This window comes from Cimex lectularius, unplaced genomic scaffold (genome assembly GCF_000648675.2).
Source record: "Cimex lectularius strain Harlan isolate CLEC.00 unplaced genomic scaffold, Clec_2.1 scaffold226, whole genome shotgun sequence".
Taxonomy (NCBI): Eukaryota; Metazoa; Arthropoda; class Insecta; order Hemiptera; family Cimicidae; genus Cimex; species Cimex lectularius.
Window position 1 is genome coordinate 939,995 of NW_019392846.1, and position 22,186 is coordinate 962,180.

Consider the following 22,186-nt stretch of genomic DNA (forward strand, 5'->3'; position numbering starts at 1 on the left):
GGGTTGAGATGGGAAATTAGTGTCCGAGTGTATCGAGGTCACGATAGCTCAAGTGGTAGAGCAGCAGCGTATCTAGCCGAAGATCGTGGGTTCGAATCTCGCTCCTGACACTGACTTTTTATCTCAACTAAAAACCTTAATTAGTTAATTAAAGCACTGCACCTTTAAACGTCCTTCTATAAACCAAAAAATGCTATTAACGATTTTCTATTAGAAAAGAAAACAAATGTTAACAGATTCCATGGTTATTTAGAAATCTTGTCGAGTTATTCCTGTAAATAGAAACCTTGCAGTGGAGGCTGTATATTTGGATATCCTAGAGATGGATATCCTACATTATCAGCTGTTAACATATAGATGTGCAAAATCATGAAATTACGCGAAGAAGAATGTCAAAACAAATAACTGTCATGGGGATTGATTAATTGTAGTGTCCAGTTAGGGAAATCGGCCGTGGCTAATAATTAACCCCTTCGTGTCGGTCGTGTGCCCTGTTTAAACGGTTTATCGTTTTTATACCGCTGCTGCGCTGGTACCCTGGGATTCATCTAATGAGGAAGACGGTTTTCCTGACAGGGCGCCCTCTCCGTCTTTTTATTAACCGTGGGCCTCATCTATCACGGGGCCACACCCATGCCAAGGCCCTTCTCAGGTTTGGTATGAGCCTTTCTAACCATCCGAAGAAAACAGTACGCTGAACAATATTTGTACTTACACAATATAAAATTCAATTTCAACTGAAACTTAAATTTTTATTCTATCAACAACTCAACGGATAAATGTTCAAATTGAAACCAACTTTTAAGGTCAAATAGTACGCAGATTTATGTCATAATATTTGTTTCAGGTGTATCAAGTCCTGCACATCGGAGTCCGAGCGGGCCCTTCTCCTAGGCCGGGAAATTGGATTTTAGAGAGGTCCATCGACGGGAAACACTACATGCCATGGCAGTACTTTGCAACGAACGGTGACGAGTGTTTGTCGAAGTACGGTATCAAGCCATCCAACCACCACCTGACGCGATCTCGAGATCAAGTCCCCTGCACGACAGCTTACTCGAAAGTATCACCCGTTGAGGGCGGAGAGGTAAAATCCATTTAAAAAATTAACGCCGACTATGAAGTGCAATTAAAACCCCAACAATAAAAATTCCTTTGCAGATACACGTCAGCCTGACTCAGGGGTGGGTCAATTCCACTTTTTACAGCCCTGAAGTTGTAGAATTCACTAAAGCGCGATTCGTCAGACTCAGTCTGCAGAAGATGAGCAGCTCAAAGACAAGACACGTGCACGGCTCCGAGTTGGCTAAGAAATTTTATTACACTATAAAAGACATCCTCATCCAGGGACGGTGCCACTGCAACGGCCATGCTTCCAAATGCAAGCACGACCCTCTCACTGGTGTAAGAAGATTATCTTTCTATGTTTATTTATTAATTCAATGAATTAGAATTCAATTGGAGTATTACTTTCACTTGATGTGCCTGTTTTTTCCCTATATGTGGACACTTCTAATAAGCGGACGCTTTTAATAACCTGAGAAAATCCCAACTCGAGTAGTGCCCACTTATGGGAAGTTGGACTGGATAGGGTGGTTTGCGATCAAATGAAAAAATAATTGGATGTTAGTATAATGTAAATGGAGGCAAAAACAATAATAATGGCGTAAAAACGGGTTTCTTACTCACCCCGCCAAGAAGAATTATTTTTCGAAAAAAACCGACTTCTCACAAAAAAATCTATTTTATCCACAAATTTTTCATCAAAATTGAGGGCGTTTTTAAAATCTAAGTTTAATTTAAGGAATAAATCATCTCCTGAATCTTTTCAGTTCAACTAACAGTAGTTTTGTGTGGTGATTAGTGACCGTTAATCGATAATTATTCAGAAATCATGAGATGCGGTCTGGTGTGATTTAGGTTTCAGAAAAACATTTTCTTTATCGTGCCAGCGTTTCGATCTTTATTGTTAAATGTAAACAACGTTTGTAAATCCCAGGCCCTGAAGATGATCTCAATAAAGATCGAAACATTGGCACGATAAAGAAAATGTTTTTCTGAAACCTACATCACACCAGACCGCATCTCACGATTTCTGAATAAAATTGACAGTAGTTTCTTAGACACAAACCTATAAATCTTAAACATAGGATGATCTTGGAAAATTTTTAAAAATTCATTACGCTTTGTTAAACTTCCTAGAGATCGCTTTCACAAAAGTGCGTGATTTATTAAGCTTTCGAATGGTATACAGTATGTAGTGCCAAATGGTAAGATCGGTACATTTTGTTTTCGAAGAGTATGGTAGATCAACCCCCAGCAAAAAAAGTGTATCATAGGAAAATCAACGTTTTTAGTACATGGGTGTTTACAAAAATAGTCAATATTTATTTCAATTTTAATCTGTAGTATTCAGTTTTCATGTAATAAAAGCTTCTGTCATCAATTTCCTTCGCTAAAAACCTTTAATTTTCCACGATACACAGTTTTTTGAGGTGTGTGATCTACCATATTCCTCGAAAATAAAATACACATTTCAATTTTTTGTGAAATTTTCCATTCTCCAGGAAATTTTTTTTCACAGCGTAGTGAATTTTTGAAATACTTTCAGACATCTTCCAATTTAAATTTTTTAAGGTTTATGCCTGCGAAACGCTTTTCAGTTGGTCTGAAATGGTACAGAAGATAACTCATTCTTTCGTCATTTTAACTGAGATTTTAATAAGACCTCTATTTTGATTAAAAATGATTTTTTAAATTGGAATGTGACAAGTTTTTCCCGAATTTTTTTTTCTTCTCGATGAAGTGAGTTAAAAAACCATTAAGAATTATGCCACTCCGTTTGTAATTCACTATTGCCCGATTCTTTTTTTTGCAAGTCACAACGAACCACCCCGTATAATTAATAGAGCAATAAAATTAACATTTTGTTTTCGAAGAGTACGGTAGATCAACCCCCGCAAAAAAGGAAAATCAATGTTTTTAGTGCTGGGATGTTTACAAAAATTGTCAATATTTATTTCAATTTTAATCCGTAGTATTCAGTTTTCATGTAATAAAAGCTTCTGTCATCAATTTCCTTCGCTAAAAACCTTGAATTTTCCATGATACACAGTTTTTTGAGGGGTGTGATCTACCATATTCCTCGATAATAGAATACCCATATCAATTTTTTTGTGAAAAATTCCATTCTCTAGGAATTTTTTTTCACACCGTAGTGAATTTTTGAAATTCTTTCAGACATCTTCCAATTTTTAAACTTTTTAAGGTTTATGCCTGCGAAACGCTTTTCAGTTGGTCTGAAATGGTACAGTCGATAACTCATTCTTTCGTCATTTTAACTGAGATTTTAATAAGACCTTATTTTGATTAAAAATGATTTTTTAAATTGGAATGTGACAAGTTTTTCCCGAAATTTTTTTTTCTTCTCGATGAAGTGAGTTAGAAAACCATTAAGAGTTATGCCACTCCGTTTGCAATCCACTATTGCCCGATTCTATTTTTGCAAATCATAACGAACCACCCTGTATAATTAATAGAGCAATAAAATTAAAAATGAACTGCTCAATGCCAGAAACCCGATAGATTAAAAGAGTCGTCACTGATTATAGACTAAAAATGAACACGAAAATACCGACCGACTTCTACATATTTTGTTATTCGTTGAAAAGTTACACAATACGAAAGCTATAAGTCGAGAATGACACAATAAAACGGCGCCAGAAGTTTGCTAAACTGCAAGGCATCAAAGCTTTGCTGAATTTATTCTTCTTTTCTACAGAAAAATCTTGATATTTTTTTTCGCCTTCAAGGTTGACAAAACGTCTAATGATTCATACTTTAACATTGAAATCCTGATTAAATATATGAATAGAATGGCAGGGGTTTCCTCATGAGGATGGGCCGAGCTCCATGTCATATAGGCCACTAGGACCAGTGGTGGCCATTACCAGTATTTTGTAAAGTACACCGGATGCTACTAACTCAAGATAAACCCACATTGCCGACCAAGCAAGGAAAAAATTGCCTCAGAACTTGTGGTTTTCTAAAAGTTATATCGACTATGGAAAAGAAAAAGGAAATCCAAGCCCGCATCAGATGTCATCTCTTGTACAAAATGAAGACAATTTGGTCACTTTTTAGGACTTTATTAATTTCAACGATTCCATTGCAGTTATTGTAATGCTTAAGACAATATAATTTTTAACTGAAATAACTGATCTGGATGGTGAAGAAAACGAAGAACCGAAGGAAGTCCTAAGTATCAGTCTTAAAGAGGCCAAAAAATTCATCATTTTTTAGCAGAATCAAACGTCAGTGAAAATGTGTTCAGGGCAACTCACACTATTGAACTAGCAATAGAGAGCAATTGGTTAAATAATTTTTTAATGCATACGAAAATTAATCAATATTTTCAAAAATACATATAATTTCAATTAATTATCCTTTTTGTCTAAGATCTTGATTGAGATGAAAAAGTCAGAGTCAGAAACCCACGACCTTTGGCTGAATATGCTGCTGCTCTAACCACTTGAGCTATTGTGACTTCGATCTACTCAGACCCCAACTCATCTCAACCTACAATTTTCCCTCTTTTTGCCATTTTTCAAATCCTGTGGTTTTGAATCCCGCTTGTGACACCGATTTTTTCATCTCAACTAAGGCCTTAGATAAAAAGAATAATTAATTGAAATAATTAATATGATCAATTGTGACTGCTGAATATATATGGATTAATTCATATAATGTTAAAAAAATATCATATATGTATTTACATGTTAAAAAAGTAAAAACTTCCTTATATACATACACAATAGATGAAACTAATTAAACTTTTGATATAATTTATATATTTTTCATTTTTTACCCAGGATGTATCATAAAACACTTACCTATCCATTGTTCCCTTGAAGATATGATATATCAGGACTTAATTTTGTCACTATTAGCTAAAATACTACTTTTACATTACACTGAGGTATTTATAAGCAACCTTCTTCACTCCATCACTAACTTTGTAAATAAGCTACATATTTAAGCCTTTCCTTAATGTTTAGCAGTCATAATTGATCGTATTAATTATATCAATTAATTATTCTTTTTATCTAAAGTTTTGGGCGAGATGAAAAAGTTAGTGTCACAAGCGGGATTCGAACCCACGACCTTCGATTCAATACTGCTGCTCATGAAGACTTCTTGAAGTCACGATAGCTCAAGTGGTTAGAACTGTGGAGTAAGTTTGAATCCCACTTGTAACACTAACTTTTTCTTCTCAACCAAGACCTGAGATAAAAAGAATAATTAATTTAATTAATTAAAATATGTAAGATTTTTTTGATGAAAGACCTAATTAGAATTTTCCTATTAGAGATAGAATAAATAAAAAGAATATGTATTAGGAATGTTTATAAAACTAAAATATCATCTTAAAATTACTTTTATACAAGGAAAAACTTCTTAGAAGACAAATAAATGTACATTATGAACAAAATAGAAGAAATAATACTCAAACCACAACATAATAATTTTAATGGTTTGAAAAATTGATTTTAGTATTATTTTTAATTTTTTTTGTAATTTTTAGGAAGCATTTTGTGAGTGTTTGCACAAGACGACCGGCATGTTTTGTGATGAATGTCTTCCTTTGTATAATCAAAGGCCGTGGAAGGCTGGTACTCTTAAAGAGGCCAATCCTTGTTTGAAGTGTGAATGCAATGGGCATGCTGATGCCTGCCAGTATGACTCTGGCATTGATACTACTTATTCTCACGATGGAAGATTCCTTGGTGGAGGTGTCTGTTTGGATTGTCAGGACCATACAACTGGAGTAAACTGTGAGATGTGCGAGGATGGCTGGTATCGTCCGTCTGGTGTGCTGCCAAACGCCACAAATCCTTGCAGGCCTTGTGACTGCCCAAAGGACGTCGGCTCAAATGGGCTGTGCTACAAAGATGATTCTGAAATCGCTTTTGATAGGGTTTGTTGTATTCATCTTTATCAAAGAGTTTTTAAATTAACCATTTTTACCTTTTTTAGCCAGCAGGTGGTTGTATTTGTGCCAAAGGATTTACTGGATTGAAATGTGATAGATGTGCTCCTGGCTACAGCCACTATCCTTTTTGTTACCCTTGCAATTGTGATCCAAGAGGATGGCTTGCAGGATCATCTTGTGAAAAATCTTGCAAATGCAAAGTAAGCATATTATATCACCATTAGGCAAAAGATAAATAACAGTAAAAATCTAACTGTAAAAAGATAAATTATTAATAATTCAGCAATAGTAATTATTGCTACTAATTTTTATGTAAGGTCTTGGTTGAGATGAAAAAGTTATCATAGGCTTCAATGCTGCTCAAAGGTTTCTCAGCGGAAATATCTTATAAATTTTATAAACCTCTTTCTTTTTTCATTGTTTAATTTTTTTGCTGAACAATTAGTCAAGATTGTCTGCTACTCCACATCTTTCACAGTTATGAGTTCTTAAGCTTGAGATCGGTGAGAAAAATAAATTTTACCTTTCCTCCACCTTGAAACAAGTGGGTTTTTTAGAATCTGGGAAAAAGAACACAATAATATTTTCAATTACCTCAACTGTTTCATACATGTCTTGCCATTTTGTGACGCTTCACTTTTGGAAAAAACTTACAATGTCGGCTTTGGTGATTCGAGTTTCCAGAATGGCACATTTAATGGTGTCTCCTTGACTAAAACACCTGCTCTTTCATTATGCTTAATTAACTAAGGTTTTTAATTGAGATAAAAAAGTCAATGTCACAAGTGGGATTCGAAACATTTGAAAAATGTCAAAAAAAGAGGGAAAATTCAAAAGGTGGGGTTGAAATGGGAAGTTAGTGTCCGAGTAGATCGAGGTCACGACAGCTCAAGTGGTAGAGCAGCGGCGTATCTAGCCGAAGATCGTGGGTTCAAATCCCGCTCGTGCCATTGATTTTTTTATCTCAACTAAAAACCTTAATTAATTGAAAGATATTAATTGGTCAAGTGGACCATGAAATTAGCGAATTTAAAAAGGAATTATGCTTAATGCCATGTCCCATAACCCAGCATATCACTATTTTTTCCTTGTTCCGTTTGTGTGAAAATATTACAAACAATGTTTATTAAAATATAATCACACCTGGGGTTATACTTAAACTTAGTAGAATTTAGTTAGAGTGCTGAGGCTGTCTGTAAAAATGCTCATTTTTATGTATGTTAGTTAACAGCATACTCCAATACTTTTACGATAGAAATAACTTTGGTCAAAAATAATGTGCTTAGAGTTGGAAGACTCGTTGTATTTCCTTCTTAAAAGGTGCAACCCATACACCTCCCAGTTTATATCGTCTGTGAAACTTGGATGGCATTTTGGAAAATTTTTGTGAATGTTGGCTTCCTCAGGTGGAAATTAATTATGTTCAAATAAAAGAAAAATGTAATAAAGATACAAGTTCTAATATTATTTTAGTCGACTAAATAATACGCAATCTATTGTTATTAAATGGTTAAAATTTGATCCTTTTTTTATATTGTACAAAGCACTTTTCAATTTTATAAATTAGGGTATCACTGTGCATGAGTGGTTATGGTGTCATACTTGTATTCCCACCCATGCTTGATGCTCTGTGTTCAAATCCTGGCAAATCTGATGGAATTTTAATTAATAATAATTTAACAAACAAAATAATTTATAAAGTAGTTTGACTCCATGTCTATAACACCCAAAATGGTAGCTGGATGTCAAGCCCTCTTGTTTGACAGGAATTGTTTTATTATTTTTATATTAAATATTATAAAATTACAATGAAGCCTTTTATAATTATTCAATGTAGTAAAGCTTATTATAAATTAAGCATGTAATAAAAATGTTAATAAAAATATAAATAATTAAATGTTGTTATTAATATTAAATAATAATCATATTAAATCCAATTATTTCAGCCTAATGTGACAGGAGAATTCTGTGAAAAATGCCAACTTGGATTTTTCTTTCTAGACAGAGACGGAACAGTGGATTGTAGAGAATGTTATTGTTCTGGGGTGTCAAATTCATGCGAAAGAGCTCTTGGATACAGTGTCAATGAAGTAGGCTATACATTTTAAACGATATTTCACTTAAAATTAATCTAACTAACAATTCGTTTTAGTTTATGAGTATGGACAAATGGCAAGTGTGTGATTTACAAACAAGCTACATTGTACAGCCGCATACGGATCCAAAGACGAATCATTTACTGATCGGAGATTATCAAATGTCTGGAATTGACAGCTACTACTGGATGGCTCCACTTCCTTACCGTGGAAATAAGTTGACAAGCTACGGATCTGCAATAACGTTTTCTTTAAGTTGGGATATAATGAGAGGCGACACAAGTGGAAAAGCAACAAAAGGGCCTGACATTGTTTTGATTGTAAGGAAATGAATAAACGAAAATTAAGTTTTAAGTTGTGTCAGAGTGGTGGTGATTTTAGTTGTTAAAACTTCTTAAAGTGAGTGCTAATAATTTATTTCAGGGGCAAAATGGTTTAAGGATTGGTTATGGTAATTCTTGGCATCATGAAAGAAGCATGAACATTACAGTTCCATTGGTTGAAGACGGCTGGTATTATGTTTTGGATACTTATAGAGACTATGTGACACGCTTGAGAAGAAATCACATGGATGTTGAAGATTTCAAAGGAGAATATATTAGTCGTGAACAACTTTTAAGTGTTCTCGCTGATATTAAACATTTATTAATAAGAGCAAAATTTCATACGGACCAGGCTGAAGGAAGGTAGGATAAAATCAAACGGTTCAATAATAACACAGTATTAACTTTGTTCTCTAGTTTGTTAGCTTGTATTATGGAAATTGGCTATGAGTCGGGTAGCGGAAGTTCAATTGGTTTTATTGAAAAGTGTGACTGTCCGCCAGGAAATATTGGTTTGTCTTGTGAACAGTGTGACTTTGGATATACAAAGGTCACCGATGGTATTGTACCAGTTTACAAAGTTGTATGTTCAAAGTGTAACTGTCACAATCATGCTGCAACCTGTGATGCAACGACTGGTCAATGTGGTGTAAGAAAAACAACTCTCATTATAACAAAAAAAAAGTGTGTAATGAAAATTTTTGTCATAGAAATGTGAACACCACACTACTGGGCCATTATGTGAAAGTTGTATGGACGGTTATTACGGCGATGCTACAAAAGGCACCCATACTGACTGTAGGAGGTGTGCATGCCCTTTAATCCATGACCAGAACAATTTCAGTCCAACTTGTAAAGCGGACAGCTTAGATTACGTTTGCACAGATTGTCCTGAAGGTTATTCTGGTAGACATTGTGAAAGCTGTGCGCCTGGGTTTTTTGGAAATCCAGAAGAGAGAGGATCAACGTGTAAACCTTGCAATTGCAGCGGTGGACCTTGTGACACCCTCAAAGGACATTGTCTGACTTGTCATGGGAACACACACGGGTTAAAATGTGACAAGTGCAAAGACAATCACTACGGAGACCCACATTATGGCTGTTACCGTAAGGTTTTTTGTTTTAAATAGTAGTTTAAATATGAATGTTTAACATCAGTTTTTACTTCTAAAGCTTGTGATTGCAATGAAATTGGTTCAGAAGAGAAAGATTGGTGCGATTCCGAAACAGGACAGTGCAAATGTAAAGAGAAATTTTATGGGAGAACATGTGATCGATGCCAGGTAAATAGAATCAATCTTCGGTTATTAAGTTTGCTTTTGAATTATATTAGTTAATTATTAAATTCATTAGTTTTTGTAGTCTGCTTGACCAATTAATATCATTCAATTAATTAAGGTTTTTAGTTGAGATAAAAAAGTCAGTGTCATGAGCGGGATTCAAACCCACGACCTTCAGCTTGATACGCCGCTACTCTAGCACTTGAGCTATTGTGATTTCAATCCACTCGGACACTAACTTCCCATCTCAACTCCACCTTTTGAATTTTCCCTCCTTTTTGCCATTTTTCAAATGTCTTGTAATCTATTTGATTCTCGGTGACAAATGAAATGGCCACAGAGAGCTTTAGTGAAGTATACTTCATTTTAACTTATTAAATTCACTAGTTTTCATGGTCCGCTTGACTAATTAATATCATTCAATTAATTAAGGTTTTTAGTTGAGATAAAAAAGTCAGTGTCACAAGTGGGATTCGAACCCACGACCTTTGGCTTGATACGCCACTACTCTACCACTTGAGCTATCGTGACTTCGATCCACTCAGGCACTAACTACCCATCTCAACCGCACCTTTTGAGTTTTCCCTCCTTTTTGCCATTTATCAATTAGTTAATTATGTTACATTAATTATATGGATGTTAACATCAATTAAAACTTGTTCTAGACTGGATTTGGAAATGTATCGGCAGAATGTCTTCCATGCCAATGCGATTCTGTTGGAGCAAAATCCTCATTATGTGATTCCATAACTGGAGCATGTGACTGCCTTCCAGGTGTCACAGGCCAGTTCTGCGATTCCTGCTTTCCAGAATATTATGGGTATTCTTCTGACGGGTGCAAAAGTATGGTTATTTAAATAAAGCTTAAATCTTTGTTACATCTATTGTTTTTTTGCTAGAGTGTGATTGTGATACGAACGGATCTGAAAGCCGTTACTGTGACTTGGAAACTGGTGAATGTACATGCAAGCAACATGTTATAGGGAGAATGTGTAATAAATGTGAATCAGGATATTGGGGATTATCATTAGTTGGTTGTGTATCCTGTGACTGCGATCCTCTCGGATCCAAATCAATCAGTTGTGATTTAGAAAGCGGTCAATGCTACTGCAAACCTGGAGTCGGGGGTCTTAAATGTGACCAGTGCATGCCGAAATATTTCAACATGTCAAGTGAAGGATGTTCTGGTAATGTTAACAAATTATTAAAATATTTTAGATTTATTAATTGAAAAACTTATTTTTAGAGTGTGAAGTTTGTAATCAACCTGGAAAAATATGCGATCCAGACACCGGGCGGTGTGTCTGTCCTCCTTTCACAACAGGAATCACCTGTGAAAGATGTGAACAACATTCTTGGGGCTACCACCCTACAAAGGGCTGCAAAGTACTTTCACTATCAGTAAATTTTTAAAAATTTGATTTAATAAATAAATTTAATTTTAGCCATGTGATTGTGACTTGATTGGTTCTTACGGGAGGAAATGTGACCCGATCACTGGCAAATGTTCCTGTAGGGAAGGATACCAAGGCGACAAGTGTCAAAATTGTGTAAGGGGCTATTTCGGTTTAGGAAGTTGTAAAAGATGTGCTTGTAACATCGCTGGCACACAACCTCAGCACTGTCACGATGGTATTTGTGTCTGTGATGTGACTGGACAATGTCCATGCAAAGTAATGCAAAACATGTTTTTATACAATTAAAATTGTGTCATATATTTAATTGTTTTATTGCAGGATAATGTATTCGGTTTACAATGTAATCAATGCAAAGATGGGACGTTCGGTCTGAGAGAAGACAATCCTGAAGGATGCACGGAATGCTTTTGCTTTGGCCGGAGTGCAAAATGTAGAGATGCGGGTTTGATTTGGGGCAGTATAAGAATGAACAGGCCAAGAATTCTAATGGTAAACTATGACAATCAGACTTCACCAAATAACGTTATCATCCCAGTCGATACGAAAGAAATTTGTTACATCAATGTAAGACAAAACATTTTTTTAAACATTTTTCATATTTTTAATCTTAATTGAATATCTAGTTGGCAATACCTGGAAATGGAGGAATGGTGAAAAAAGATGCCAGGCACTTAAACATCACCAATAATCTAAGAATAATTCCAGGCGATGAAGGGAATGTAGAAATGGGTGTTAACTATTTAGTCGATGCGCCAGTTTACTGGCAGTTGCCTAAACAATTTTTGGGAGATAAGGTAGACATTTTTTTCATTCCTTTAATTGAGAAATAAATGCAAAAGGTTAATTATCGTAAATTGCAGCTGCTGTCATATGGCGGTTTTCTACATTTTACTGTTGAAAGTGATGGCGAACATAATTTTCTTCCTCATTCGATACTCACCTCTTATCCATTGCTGCAAATCCAAGGAAATGGAAAACTTGTGCTAGAACATTTCCCTATAATTCCGTATACTTCAGGTCATCATCAAGTAAGGTAGGAATTAACTTTTGATATGGTAATGGTGTATATCATGTCAAATATCTCATCATAGCTAGAATGTTAAAAGTTTTATGTTTGCTCACAAGTGTCAATCTAACGGTTATACATTATAAAAATGAGAGGAGTGCAGCGGCCAAGTGTTATTGCATGCAAATTGTATTGGATTGTCCGGAAAATAACGCAGGTTTATGGTTATAAAATAAAAACAATTAAATAAATAATTTTAAACATTTTTTATGAACTAAAATACCCTCCATACTCTCCATACACTTCTCCCAACGTGATGGCAACCCCGTGAATAGAATTTTGAATCTTTATTATTAAAAAATTCTGTAAACACATTTTCTAATGACTTTTGATCAATATATTTTTGATATTGTGAAACATCCAGGTGTCTGAAAAAATAATAGTCAGTTTTTAATAAAAATTTTAAATCATCTCGGAATGGTGCTCTCTCTCTCACACTGCCATCGCTCCAGACTTCATTAATGTTTCTGACCATTTAGGCATCGTTCTGGCCTAAATTCATAAAAACGATATTATGCTATGCAAAAATCATATGTTGACATCTAGGTAAAGACTAAATTATTCCTAAGCAACAAAATGCTACTGAATTAAAAAGTGTTTGTACAAAAGAATAATCCATCAAATGTAAACAGTTTATTATATAAAGGGGTAATTGAAAGAAAACGAGAAAACCTGCATTATTTTCTGGACAACCCAATATTTGCCATCCTAGCAGTCCTGGGTTCGAAACCCGGCATGGTTTTTTAATTGAGAATAGTATGAAAAAATGTGTAGATAGATATTAAGCCCTCTTGTATGACAGGAATTACTTTACTTACTTACCTATATTATAAAAATATTAATTAATCTTGTTTTCTAATAATGAATTACAATTTATTTAAGACTTCATGAATCATTATGGAGAATGAAAAACAATCCAGAAGATGTGGTTAGCAGAGAAAAGTTTATGATTGCCTTGCAAAATCTACAGCACATTTTGATACGAGCTTCAGGTTCTGTCGGTTTTACTGAAACGAGGTAAACATTTTACTTGGAAACAATTTGAATAAATTCATCTAATAAAATGAAATCTTTAAGGATTCGAGATGTATCTTTGGATACTGCGGTACCTCGGGAGGGTAATAAAGAACGGACTGTGACTGGAATTGAAATATGTGAATGCCCCCGCAATTACAATTCTTCATCATGTCAAGACCCTAGCATCGGATTTTACCGTTCAAAGCCTGCAATCGGTACTGCAAGTTCTACAATAATTATTGAATTAGTGGGAGAAGCTAAACCTTGTGAGTGCAACAACCGTTCCAATATTTGCGACATGGAAACTGGATTTTGTAAAGTATGTTATTATTAAAAACAATAAATTTTTTGGATAATCGATGTTTTTAAATTTCAGTCGTGCTTGTACAACACTGGTGGAAGGCATTGTGATACTTGTGCAGAAGGCTTTTACGGGGATCCGATAGCCAATATTGAATGTCTCCCTTGTCCCTGCCCAACTATCTTCAGAAATAATGCGATAGGCTGTGAAGTCTACCCAGACGACGAACGCATTTGTTACTGTAAAGAAGGCTATACTGGTAAATACTGTAACAGGTAAGATGACTCTTAGCTGGTCAATTTATAAATCATCTAATCAAAAATTAACTTTTTAGGTGTAGTTATGGATGGTTCGGAAACCCCGAGGCCGGAGGTACATGCAAGAAGTGTATGTGTAATTCATTAGGAAGATTAGACGAAGCTTGCGATGAAAAATCCGGCCAGTGCACTTGCATAAACGGTGTTACAGGATGGGATTGCTCAAAGTGTATTGATAAAATGCACATACTTACTGAATATGGTTGCAAAGGTATTATTTCACAAAAATTATAACGTGGCAATGTATATAATTTAAATTTATGTTATTCGTTAAATTAGAATGCACAGATTCATGCATTACTTCATTACTAAGTCAAGTTAATGAAATAAGTACACGACTCCATAACGATACATATAACCTACTTACCGGGACTGTTTCTCCACCGCGGGAACCTTTGGTGAAGCTTCAGAATCGTGCGAATGAGTTGGAAAGAAGATGGGTGCAAACTCGTGACAACCTGCACTTGTATAATGAACTTAATGAACTCTTAGATAAAGAAATGAAAGTGAAAGAAAAAAATTTGCATAACAAGGTAACTTGATGGTATGCTTTCTGTGATTCTCTTTTCTAAAAAATGAAAATTTTAGATTAAAAAATTGTTGAAACCTCGGAAACATCAAGACTCGATACAAGAAGTACGTTCAAAAGTTTTCCAGTTGAAACCAGCATTTGATTCTATTGAAAATGAATTGTCGACAACAAAGAAAAAGTTGATGGGTACTTGTCTATTTAAGCTCATGTTTTTACTTTATTATGGTTATTTTATATAATTTTTGTTTTTAAAGATGTTATAAAAGGACTGAGGAATTATGTAGAAAGAGATGATGAGAAAATAAGTACATCTGCCATGATTTTAGAAGCCAAGCGTATTTTATCTGACATTCGCGACAAAGACTTACAAAGCAAGCGAATAGAAGCAAAAAGAATTTTGAGGTAAAAATTTTAAAAAATGTATAATCGTTTAATAATTAATATTTTGTGAATATCCATAGATGTTGCAACAACTCATTGAACGACCTCAACTTCTTTGGTGACCGGCATGAAATTGAACTGCTCTATAATCGTCTCGATGAACTGAAAATGAAAATTAAAGACATGGATAAGTGGATAACGGATACGATAGACAAACATGACATGGTATTTCAACACATTTGTTTATTTATATTATTTCAAAATTGTGAGATGCTGTCTGGTATGATGTAGGTTCCAGAAAAACATTTTCTTTATCGTGCCAACGTTCAATCTTTATTGAGATCATCTTCAGGGCTCAAAGTGCTTTTTTTTTACTTTTAGCTTCGTGTCCATAGAATCCCATGTTCTTCGGTCTTCTCATGTAGAAATGTGTGGTGATTAGTGACCACTAGTCAATAATTATTCCAAAATCGTGAGATGCTGTCTGGTATGATGTAGGTTTCAGAAAAACATTTTGGGCACTCTCAACATGACACGCAAGAATGGCACAATTACACAGAAGTCAAACACTTTGAGCCCTGAAGATATCTCAACAAAGATCGAAATTTTGGCACAATAAAGAAAATGTTTTTCTGAAACCTACATCACACCAGACCGCATCTCACGATTTTGGAATAATTATCGACTAACGGTCACTAATCACCACACATTTATTTATATTGTGACATTTGAAAAATGGCAAAAAGGAGGGAAAATTCGAGAGGTGAGGTTGAGATGGGAAGTTGGTGTCGAGTGTGGGTGGAGTGGATTGAGGTCACAATAGCTCAAGTGGTAGTGCAGCGGCGTATCTAGCTGAAGATCGTGGGTTCGAATCCCGCTCGTGCCATTGACTTTTTTATCTCAACTAAAAACCTTAATTAATTGTAATATATTAATTGGTCAAGCAGACCACAAAATTAGTGAATTTATTTATATTATTGAAGACTTTAACAAAACTATTTTACAGATACAAGAATTAAACGTAGACAATCAGAATATAATAAATACTCTGAAAAAAAGAATAAATGACATTGAAATGACAGCAGCGAACATAAAAAATATTATGAACTCCACTGATTACATGGCGAAGGTGGCAAGGGTTTACCTAGATGAATTGACGGATGACATCTTGGTAGTTATTTGCTTAAAAAATTTATATATTTGTTATTTTGGAAATATTTTTCTTAATTAATACAATTTTAGGGTATTGAAAACGAGAGGGTTGATTTGAAAAGCCAAAATAAGAAAGTAAAGGATCTAATCAGTAATGTGCTAACATTTCCAAATCTTGAAGAAACTGTATCCATGGCTGAAAATCACGCTGCGAATTTAATGAATTACTCTGAATACTATAGAAAGTAACATAAATGACTACTGTACAGATGACTGCAGGTTTTTACGGTGATTGTAATAAAAATTGTTTTGTTTAGTGTTTTTAAAACTGACGCAGGTGTTGCGATGGAAGCGAGTAAGGCGTACGATAATATTGCTAAATCAGTGGCTAAAGCTTACGATGCTGCTCTGAACGCTACTACTGCTGCTAAGGCTTCTTATGAAAAGGTACAGTTTGGATTTATTTGAAAAAAGTTCAACGTTTTACCATTAAATAATTTTAATTTTAGGCACACCCAAATAATGAGTCTGACTCTTTATTGGGACAGTCGCTTACTTCAAAGAAATACTCTCAGGAGCTGCATTCGACCGCAAAACAGAAACTCAAGGATATAATTATGTTTAAGTCTAATATGGATAAGACGCAGGGAAAACTTGACACTATCATGGCGTCTACTGACGGTCTCGGGCATGAATTGGACATTGTGCATAAACATGTCGACGAAATGGAGGGACAGTTAAATTCCAGTGAGTATTAATATGATATGGGTAATTTAAACAGTTTTGATCATTTTCCCTTTGAAATTTGACAGTTAAAAATATCGCGATAAAGGCTGCTGACAAATGTGACGAAGTGATCGAGGCGTCTGAAGACCGACAAGATGAAATTCTTGAATTAAACCACAATCTTATAACAAATTTAAAAACAACTCTTCATCGCCTGGAAGTTGAAGATGAATCAAATATGAACACTGCAAGAGATTTAAGTATGTAAAGTACAAACAAATTGCGGACTTATTTATTTGTAACTTTTAATCTTTGATGTATACTTAATTGATTTGGTATCTTCTTTCAGTTGATCGATCTCGAGAAAATACTAAAAAAATTCAAGACTTTGCTGACCAAATGACATCTTCTTATATGAAGTACAACGAGGATTTTGAAAAATGGAATGATACAATATCTTCCAAACTTGAAGCATTGAGAAATAAGATAACACAAGCACATCATATTGCAAATAGTGTATGTATAATTAAGATGTTCAATATTAATATATTAATAATTGACTAATATGTTTAAATTTGCTTTAGATTCGACTTTCAATGACAAGCATCGGAGATAACAGTGGAAGCTGTGTCCGGACGTACCAGCCAACTCATCTGGAGCCAAGTACAATGACTTCAGTAATCTTAACATATGCTATAAGTTCTCAACTTCGAGATGCTTTATTGTTTTATTTACCAAGTTCTACTTCTGTAAGTTGTTTCCATGAATCAAGCAAAGTGTTCACATTTACTTGTTTTTATTGTCATGCTTTTTTTTCAGGAGGATTTTGTAGCAATAGAGATGGTTAATAGAAAAATGCGGTTTGCTTGGAATGTTGGTGGTGGGCTCGGCGAAGTAATTCACCCACTCCACATTCAAACTGCAGGGGATCTGCACAAAGACCAACACTGGTACAGAGTCGAGGCAGAAAGGGTGAGCAATATTGGCCATTTGAAGGTTCGACCTGTGGTCGTCCCTGAGGGGTCTCAACTGGCTGATAAACCACCGGCCACCAATGCATCAGCCCCTGGTGTGGGCAGACTTGATGTAGGCCCTGGTGACAGGATCTGGGTCGGCGGTGCAGACAGACGACACCCACATCTACTGTCCACTCAATCTGGACTCGTCGGCTGTCTACATCAATTATTTCTTAATGGTCGTCCAATTGGTCTATGGGACTTCAGCACACAGAATCCTAACTCCTGTACAGCATGTGTTGAAGGGTAAGAATTAAAAAAAAAAAAAAAATGAAGTATCAAATGCTACAATTTTTAAATTTTAGTGCACAAGAGATAAAAGATGAGTCTTCATATGGATTCTCAGGGGATGGTTATGTCGTATTAAAACCTGAGAATTCAGGAATACGCAATAAATATCTTTTCAGTGTATCTCTCAGGTTCAAGACTTTTGACAGCAATGCACTCCTGTTTCTTGGAATAGAGAATTCTACGGTAATCCATTTAATGTCAAATAAATAAAATGCCTTGTTTCTACAATGAAAAATGTTTAGGATCGCTATTTATCACTTTCACTTCAAGACGGTCATGCAGTCTTTCATATATCTTACGGTCAGTACTCAAGCTTGGAAATGACAACCGTGGAGCAGTACAATAATGGGGTGTGGCACCACATTGAGGCGAGCAGGTTCTTCGATAGGATGAATAAATTAGAAAAAGGTTTGGCTTCTCATTACACTATGAAAAATGGTTTATCATCAACAAATTGTGTACAAATTAAAATAAATCTAATTTCATTAGGAATTCTCAAAGTTGGATCGGAAGTACGCGATGGTGCACCAACAGTCCCACCAAACCAGGATATCATTCCAGACCTGACTGTTGGGAGTTACTACATCGGGGGTGTCCCTCCGGGCGAGGTGAACAACATAAAGAATTTAGCAGGATCATACTTAGGCTGTATGTCAGATATACAAATAGATCAAGGAGGCTACAGCTTGCTGAAAAACAATTACTGGGGTATTCAAGCACCCTGCTCCAAAAAAGTAAAGACGATTTTACAAAAATAAATAAACAAAGGAAATTGCAAAATTTAATGTTATACATTTTTTAAAGCCTATCACAGTAGCAGGATTTCTGGGAAATGGATTTCTAGAATTACCCTCTCATGATCTTAAGAAGAAAGACAATTTTGGTTTTGTGTTTTCAACGATGAAACGCGACGCACTTTTAATGCTCTCAACTTTCGAAGGGCTGGTAAGTGGTTGAATCCAAAATTTTTGCATGTTTCAAAACTAAATTTTTAGGAATCATTTAATTTGATATGTATTCCATAAATACGACCAATTGCACATCATTGCTTATTCTAATATTTCTTTGAAAGTAAGCTTCATTAAAAAAATTGCACAATTCATTGATAATTTTTTTTTTTTACAATTGCCATCTTGTAATACACATCATTCAGTATCAAATAAATTCTGTATACAATAAAATCTTCATCCGTTAAAATGTATTCGTTGTAAGAACATTTTTTGTATGTTTTAATTTAACTTTTAGCAGCTCAGCTGGCTTTTGTTAAATGGTATAAAATGACATTTTTAAATAGCCATAAATAGCAACTATCATTACAATTAATTAAGGTTTTTAGTTGGGATGAAAAAAAGTTAATAGCACGAGCGGGATTTGAACCCACAATCTTCGGCTAGATACACCGCTGCTCTCTCAGGGTTCAAATCCCGCTCGTGCCATTAACTTTTTTTTCATCTCAACTAAAAACCTTAATTAATTGTAGTGATTTAATTGGTCAAGCAGACCACGAAATTAGTGAATTTAAAGCAACTATCATGATATCAGATTCACAAATTTAAAAAATTAGTGAACGGGGCAATAGAAAATTTTTTAAATATTTTATTCTATTTCCATAAAAAATATTTATTGAATCTCGTCAAGTTATTTTATCTCTAATATGCAATACAAGCTTTGTTAATTAATTAATTAATATTTTTATGTTAGATTTTACTGTTAAACTTTTGTTTTTGTAGAGTTGTTGTTTAAAATGATTACAAAACAGACATATTTTGCATTAAAATTACATATCATATTTCTTTTCTTTCATTTTTTTCTTCTAATTTTTGTTTTCATTTTTTCATCATTCGGCCATTATTTTCAGAATGGACAACTTGATGATAAAGAAGAGAGCACTAATCTCATAGAACAGGAGGTAACAATTCAGTCCTGTTCTTCATTTTCATCCATTTTCATTTCATTCTTATACTTACTTTCTTCATTTTAAATTTTGTGGTTTTTGGAATAATTTTAATATAACAGTTTTTTTATGTAAATAACACTGGTAACAAGAAAAAAAAGTCATAATTGGTTTGGGAATTAAACTGTTGCATTAATTTATTTAAATGTAATTTCTAATTACAGTTTAACTTCTTCAATCTGTTATCTGTCTCTGTTAATTTAATGAGAACTTTTTCAAATAAGTTAATACCCTATGTTGTTTTCTCTCCCTTTCGTATTTTAGGATAGGCAGAGTTATTATTCAGTGAGCCTTAGGAGGGGGCAGATTGATGTGAGGATAAACGCAGGCAAAGGTGAAGTCCGTCTGGCTAGCATTAGCTCTGAGTACGCAGATTCTCAGTTTCACTCAGTGAGTGTGACAAAATCTGGAAGGAAGCTGGAGCTAAGAGTCAACGACAAGCTGGATGCGAAGACTGTACTTCCGGACGGTTCAAATGTGGTTAAAGCTCCAGGAGAAAAGGGCGGTCTTTATTTCGGTGGGCTTCCAGCAGGGTTTAATACAACAGGAAGGACATTTTCAAACATGCCTTTTGTTGGGACAATAAAAGACGTTATCTTCAACGACAAGTAGTTATTTTTTATATAATTTCTAAATTTCGTTTATAAATAATTAAAGTTTTTAGTTGAGATAAAAAAGTCAATGGCACGAGCGGGATTCGAACCCACGATTTGATATGCTGCTGCTCTACCACTTGAGCTATCGTGACCTCAAGTGGTAGAGCAGTGGCGTATCAAGCCGAAGATCGTGGGTTCGAATCCCACTTGTGCCATTGACTTTTTTATCTCAACTAAAAACCTTAATTAATTGTAATATATTAATTGGTCAAGCAGACCACGAAATTAGTGAATTTAGTTTATAAACTTACGGTCTATTCTAGGGTGTTTGGTTTTGACAAGCCAAAACAATTTAAAAGAGTAACTATAGGGCGATTTGGCCCGAATGATGATGGCTTGGACAATGAAAAACAAACGGGTGTGATGGGCTGCAGAAAAGTATCGAGCTATTCTTTAGAACCTGGTGCATTGAGGTTTGGTGATAAACTAAACTCCCATGTGCAGATCAACCTTAGAAGTGCAGTTGTTCAGAATAATTTTTCTATTGGAATAGACTTTAGAACGTTCTACCCAAATGGTCTTCTTTTTATAATTCCTGTAGGTCTGATTGTATTTTTGATCTCACAAGATTCACATAATTGAATTATTTTCCCAGGGAGGGAAGGGACATTTGCACCATTATTTAATGGCATCCCTCAAAAACGGACGGGTTCAAGTTGTCTTAAAAGGAAGCAGAAGGATACACACCAAAGGACAGGCTGTGTTTAACGATGGACTTTGGCACAGGGTATAATAATTTGTCTGCTTATTTGTTATAATATTTTTTTAAAAATCATATTTATTTTCATGCTTAGATGGTCGTTGAAAAGTCAGAAAAAAAATTGTACCTCAAGGTTGACACAATCGATACTGAGTGGTCAAAAATGACCAAAAAAACAAGCATTGGGAAGCAAATGTTCATAGGGGGAGTTGCAGAAAATGGTGTCATGATTCCAAACAAACTGGTACTGTCTCTATTTAAATACAGTTACAATTTGTTTTGCAATTTTCGCTTCAGTTTCAGAAAATAGAAGGGTTTAAAGGATGCATTCGCAATCTTAAAATAAACTACATTGATGAAAGCCTAATCAGTGATAAAACAACACACCATGGAGTTGTTGACCAGTGTTTTCCCAATGTCGAGCGAGGGTCTTATTTTCCTGGGGACGGTTATGCAATTTACAGTAAGCTTTTATATCGATCTAGTAAAATTTTGAGTTATTAATGGACTTTTAATGTTTCAGAAAACAAATTCAACATTGGATCACTGTTAGAATTTGAAATGGAGTTTAGAACTTCAGAAATGAATGGGATCCTTTTAAGCGTATCAGAACCCCATGGATATCCAGCTTTATCTTTAGAACTTCATAATGGAAAAGTAATGTTATTGATGTTGTTATATGTATATGTTGTGATTATGTTATTCCTTGGGCTCCGGTGGCCACAACAGTTAGATTTTGATATCGTGACTTAATACTGTAAGGGTATCAATGGCCCTAAATTTAAACCCAACGTACTTACAAAATATTGAACTTAAAACACTGAAACTTCAAGGGTTGATATGACCTGTTGATGATGAATTTAAATGTTTTTGTTACTGGTGACTTGTAGTGTCCCTTTATAGATGTACAAATAATTAATTTTAAATTAAATTAACTTTATTTATTTACAATTAATTAAGGTTTTTAG

General features: G+C 34.7%; 1 protein-coding gene and 1 non-coding gene across 3 annotated transcripts in view; one reads left to right on the forward strand and one right to left on the reverse strand.

Moving 5' to 3' along the window:
• Positions 1 to 22,186, forward strand: part of LOC106666975 (laminin subunit alpha-1) — a 95,392-nt gene that overhangs the window by 71,459 nt on the left and 1,747 nt on the right. The window contains exons 3-46 of one of the 2 annotated variants that reach the window (XM_014394540.2): positions 848 to 1,087; positions 1,162 to 1,404; positions 5,585 to 5,977; positions 6,037 to 6,192; positions 7,939 to 8,082; positions 8,145 to 8,408; positions 8,512 to 8,774; positions 8,829 to 9,060; positions 9,122 to 9,518; positions 9,585 to 9,694; positions 10,357 to 10,534; positions 10,591 to 10,878; positions 10,938 to 11,077; positions 11,137 to 11,364; positions 11,428 to 11,673; positions 11,733 to 11,903; positions 11,970 to 12,142; positions 13,058 to 13,192; positions 13,253 to 13,511; positions 13,569 to 13,768; positions 13,828 to 14,021; positions 14,090 to 14,343; positions 14,399 to 14,528; positions 14,597 to 14,744; positions 14,804 to 14,948; positions 15,730 to 15,894; positions 15,966 to 16,120; positions 16,193 to 16,322; positions 16,385 to 16,622; positions 16,688 to 16,861; positions 16,951 to 17,117; positions 17,186 to 17,350; positions 17,421 to 17,863; positions 17,923 to 18,091; positions 18,151 to 18,316; positions 18,398 to 18,642; positions 18,713 to 18,853; positions 19,767 to 19,817; positions 20,127 to 20,470; positions 20,782 to 21,055; positions 21,114 to 21,245; positions 21,313 to 21,462; positions 21,516 to 21,681; positions 21,742 to 21,875. In XM_014394540.2, coding sequence (XP_014250026.1) covers positions 848 to 1,087; positions 1,162 to 1,404; positions 5,585 to 5,977; positions 6,037 to 6,192; positions 7,939 to 8,082; positions 8,145 to 8,408; positions 8,512 to 8,774; positions 8,829 to 9,060; positions 9,122 to 9,518; positions 9,585 to 9,694; positions 10,357 to 10,534; positions 10,591 to 10,878; positions 10,938 to 11,077; positions 11,137 to 11,364; positions 11,428 to 11,673; positions 11,733 to 11,903; positions 11,970 to 12,142; positions 13,058 to 13,192; positions 13,253 to 13,511; positions 13,569 to 13,768; positions 13,828 to 14,021; positions 14,090 to 14,343; positions 14,399 to 14,528; positions 14,597 to 14,744; positions 14,804 to 14,948; positions 15,730 to 15,894; positions 15,966 to 16,120; positions 16,193 to 16,322; positions 16,385 to 16,622; positions 16,688 to 16,861; positions 16,951 to 17,117; positions 17,186 to 17,350; positions 17,421 to 17,863; positions 17,923 to 18,091; positions 18,151 to 18,316; positions 18,398 to 18,642; positions 18,713 to 18,853; positions 19,767 to 19,817; positions 20,127 to 20,470; positions 20,782 to 21,055; positions 21,114 to 21,245; positions 21,313 to 21,462; positions 21,516 to 21,681; positions 21,742 to 21,875 — 8,940 coding nt within the window. The remainder of the gene's footprint in view (positions 1 to 847; positions 1,088 to 1,161; positions 1,405 to 5,584; positions 5,978 to 6,036; positions 6,193 to 7,938; positions 8,083 to 8,144; positions 8,409 to 8,511; positions 8,775 to 8,828; positions 9,061 to 9,121; positions 9,519 to 9,584; positions 9,695 to 10,356; positions 10,535 to 10,590; positions 10,879 to 10,937; positions 11,078 to 11,136; positions 11,365 to 11,427; positions 11,674 to 11,732; positions 11,904 to 11,969; positions 12,143 to 13,057; positions 13,193 to 13,252; positions 13,512 to 13,568; positions 13,769 to 13,827; positions 14,022 to 14,089; positions 14,344 to 14,398; positions 14,529 to 14,596; positions 14,745 to 14,803; positions 14,949 to 15,729; positions 15,895 to 15,965; positions 16,121 to 16,192; positions 16,323 to 16,384; positions 16,623 to 16,687; positions 16,862 to 16,950; positions 17,118 to 17,185; positions 17,351 to 17,420; positions 17,864 to 17,922; positions 18,092 to 18,150; positions 18,317 to 18,397; positions 18,643 to 18,712; positions 18,854 to 19,766; positions 19,818 to 20,126; positions 20,471 to 20,781; positions 21,056 to 21,113; positions 21,246 to 21,312; positions 21,463 to 21,515; positions 21,682 to 21,741; positions 21,876 to 22,186) is intronic. The other variant, XM_014394541.2, reaches the window with a different exon arrangement.
• On the reverse strand, positions 10,150 to 10,222 carry Trnad-auc. The gene has a single exon. It is a non-coding gene; the product is annotated as a tRNA-Asp (tRNA).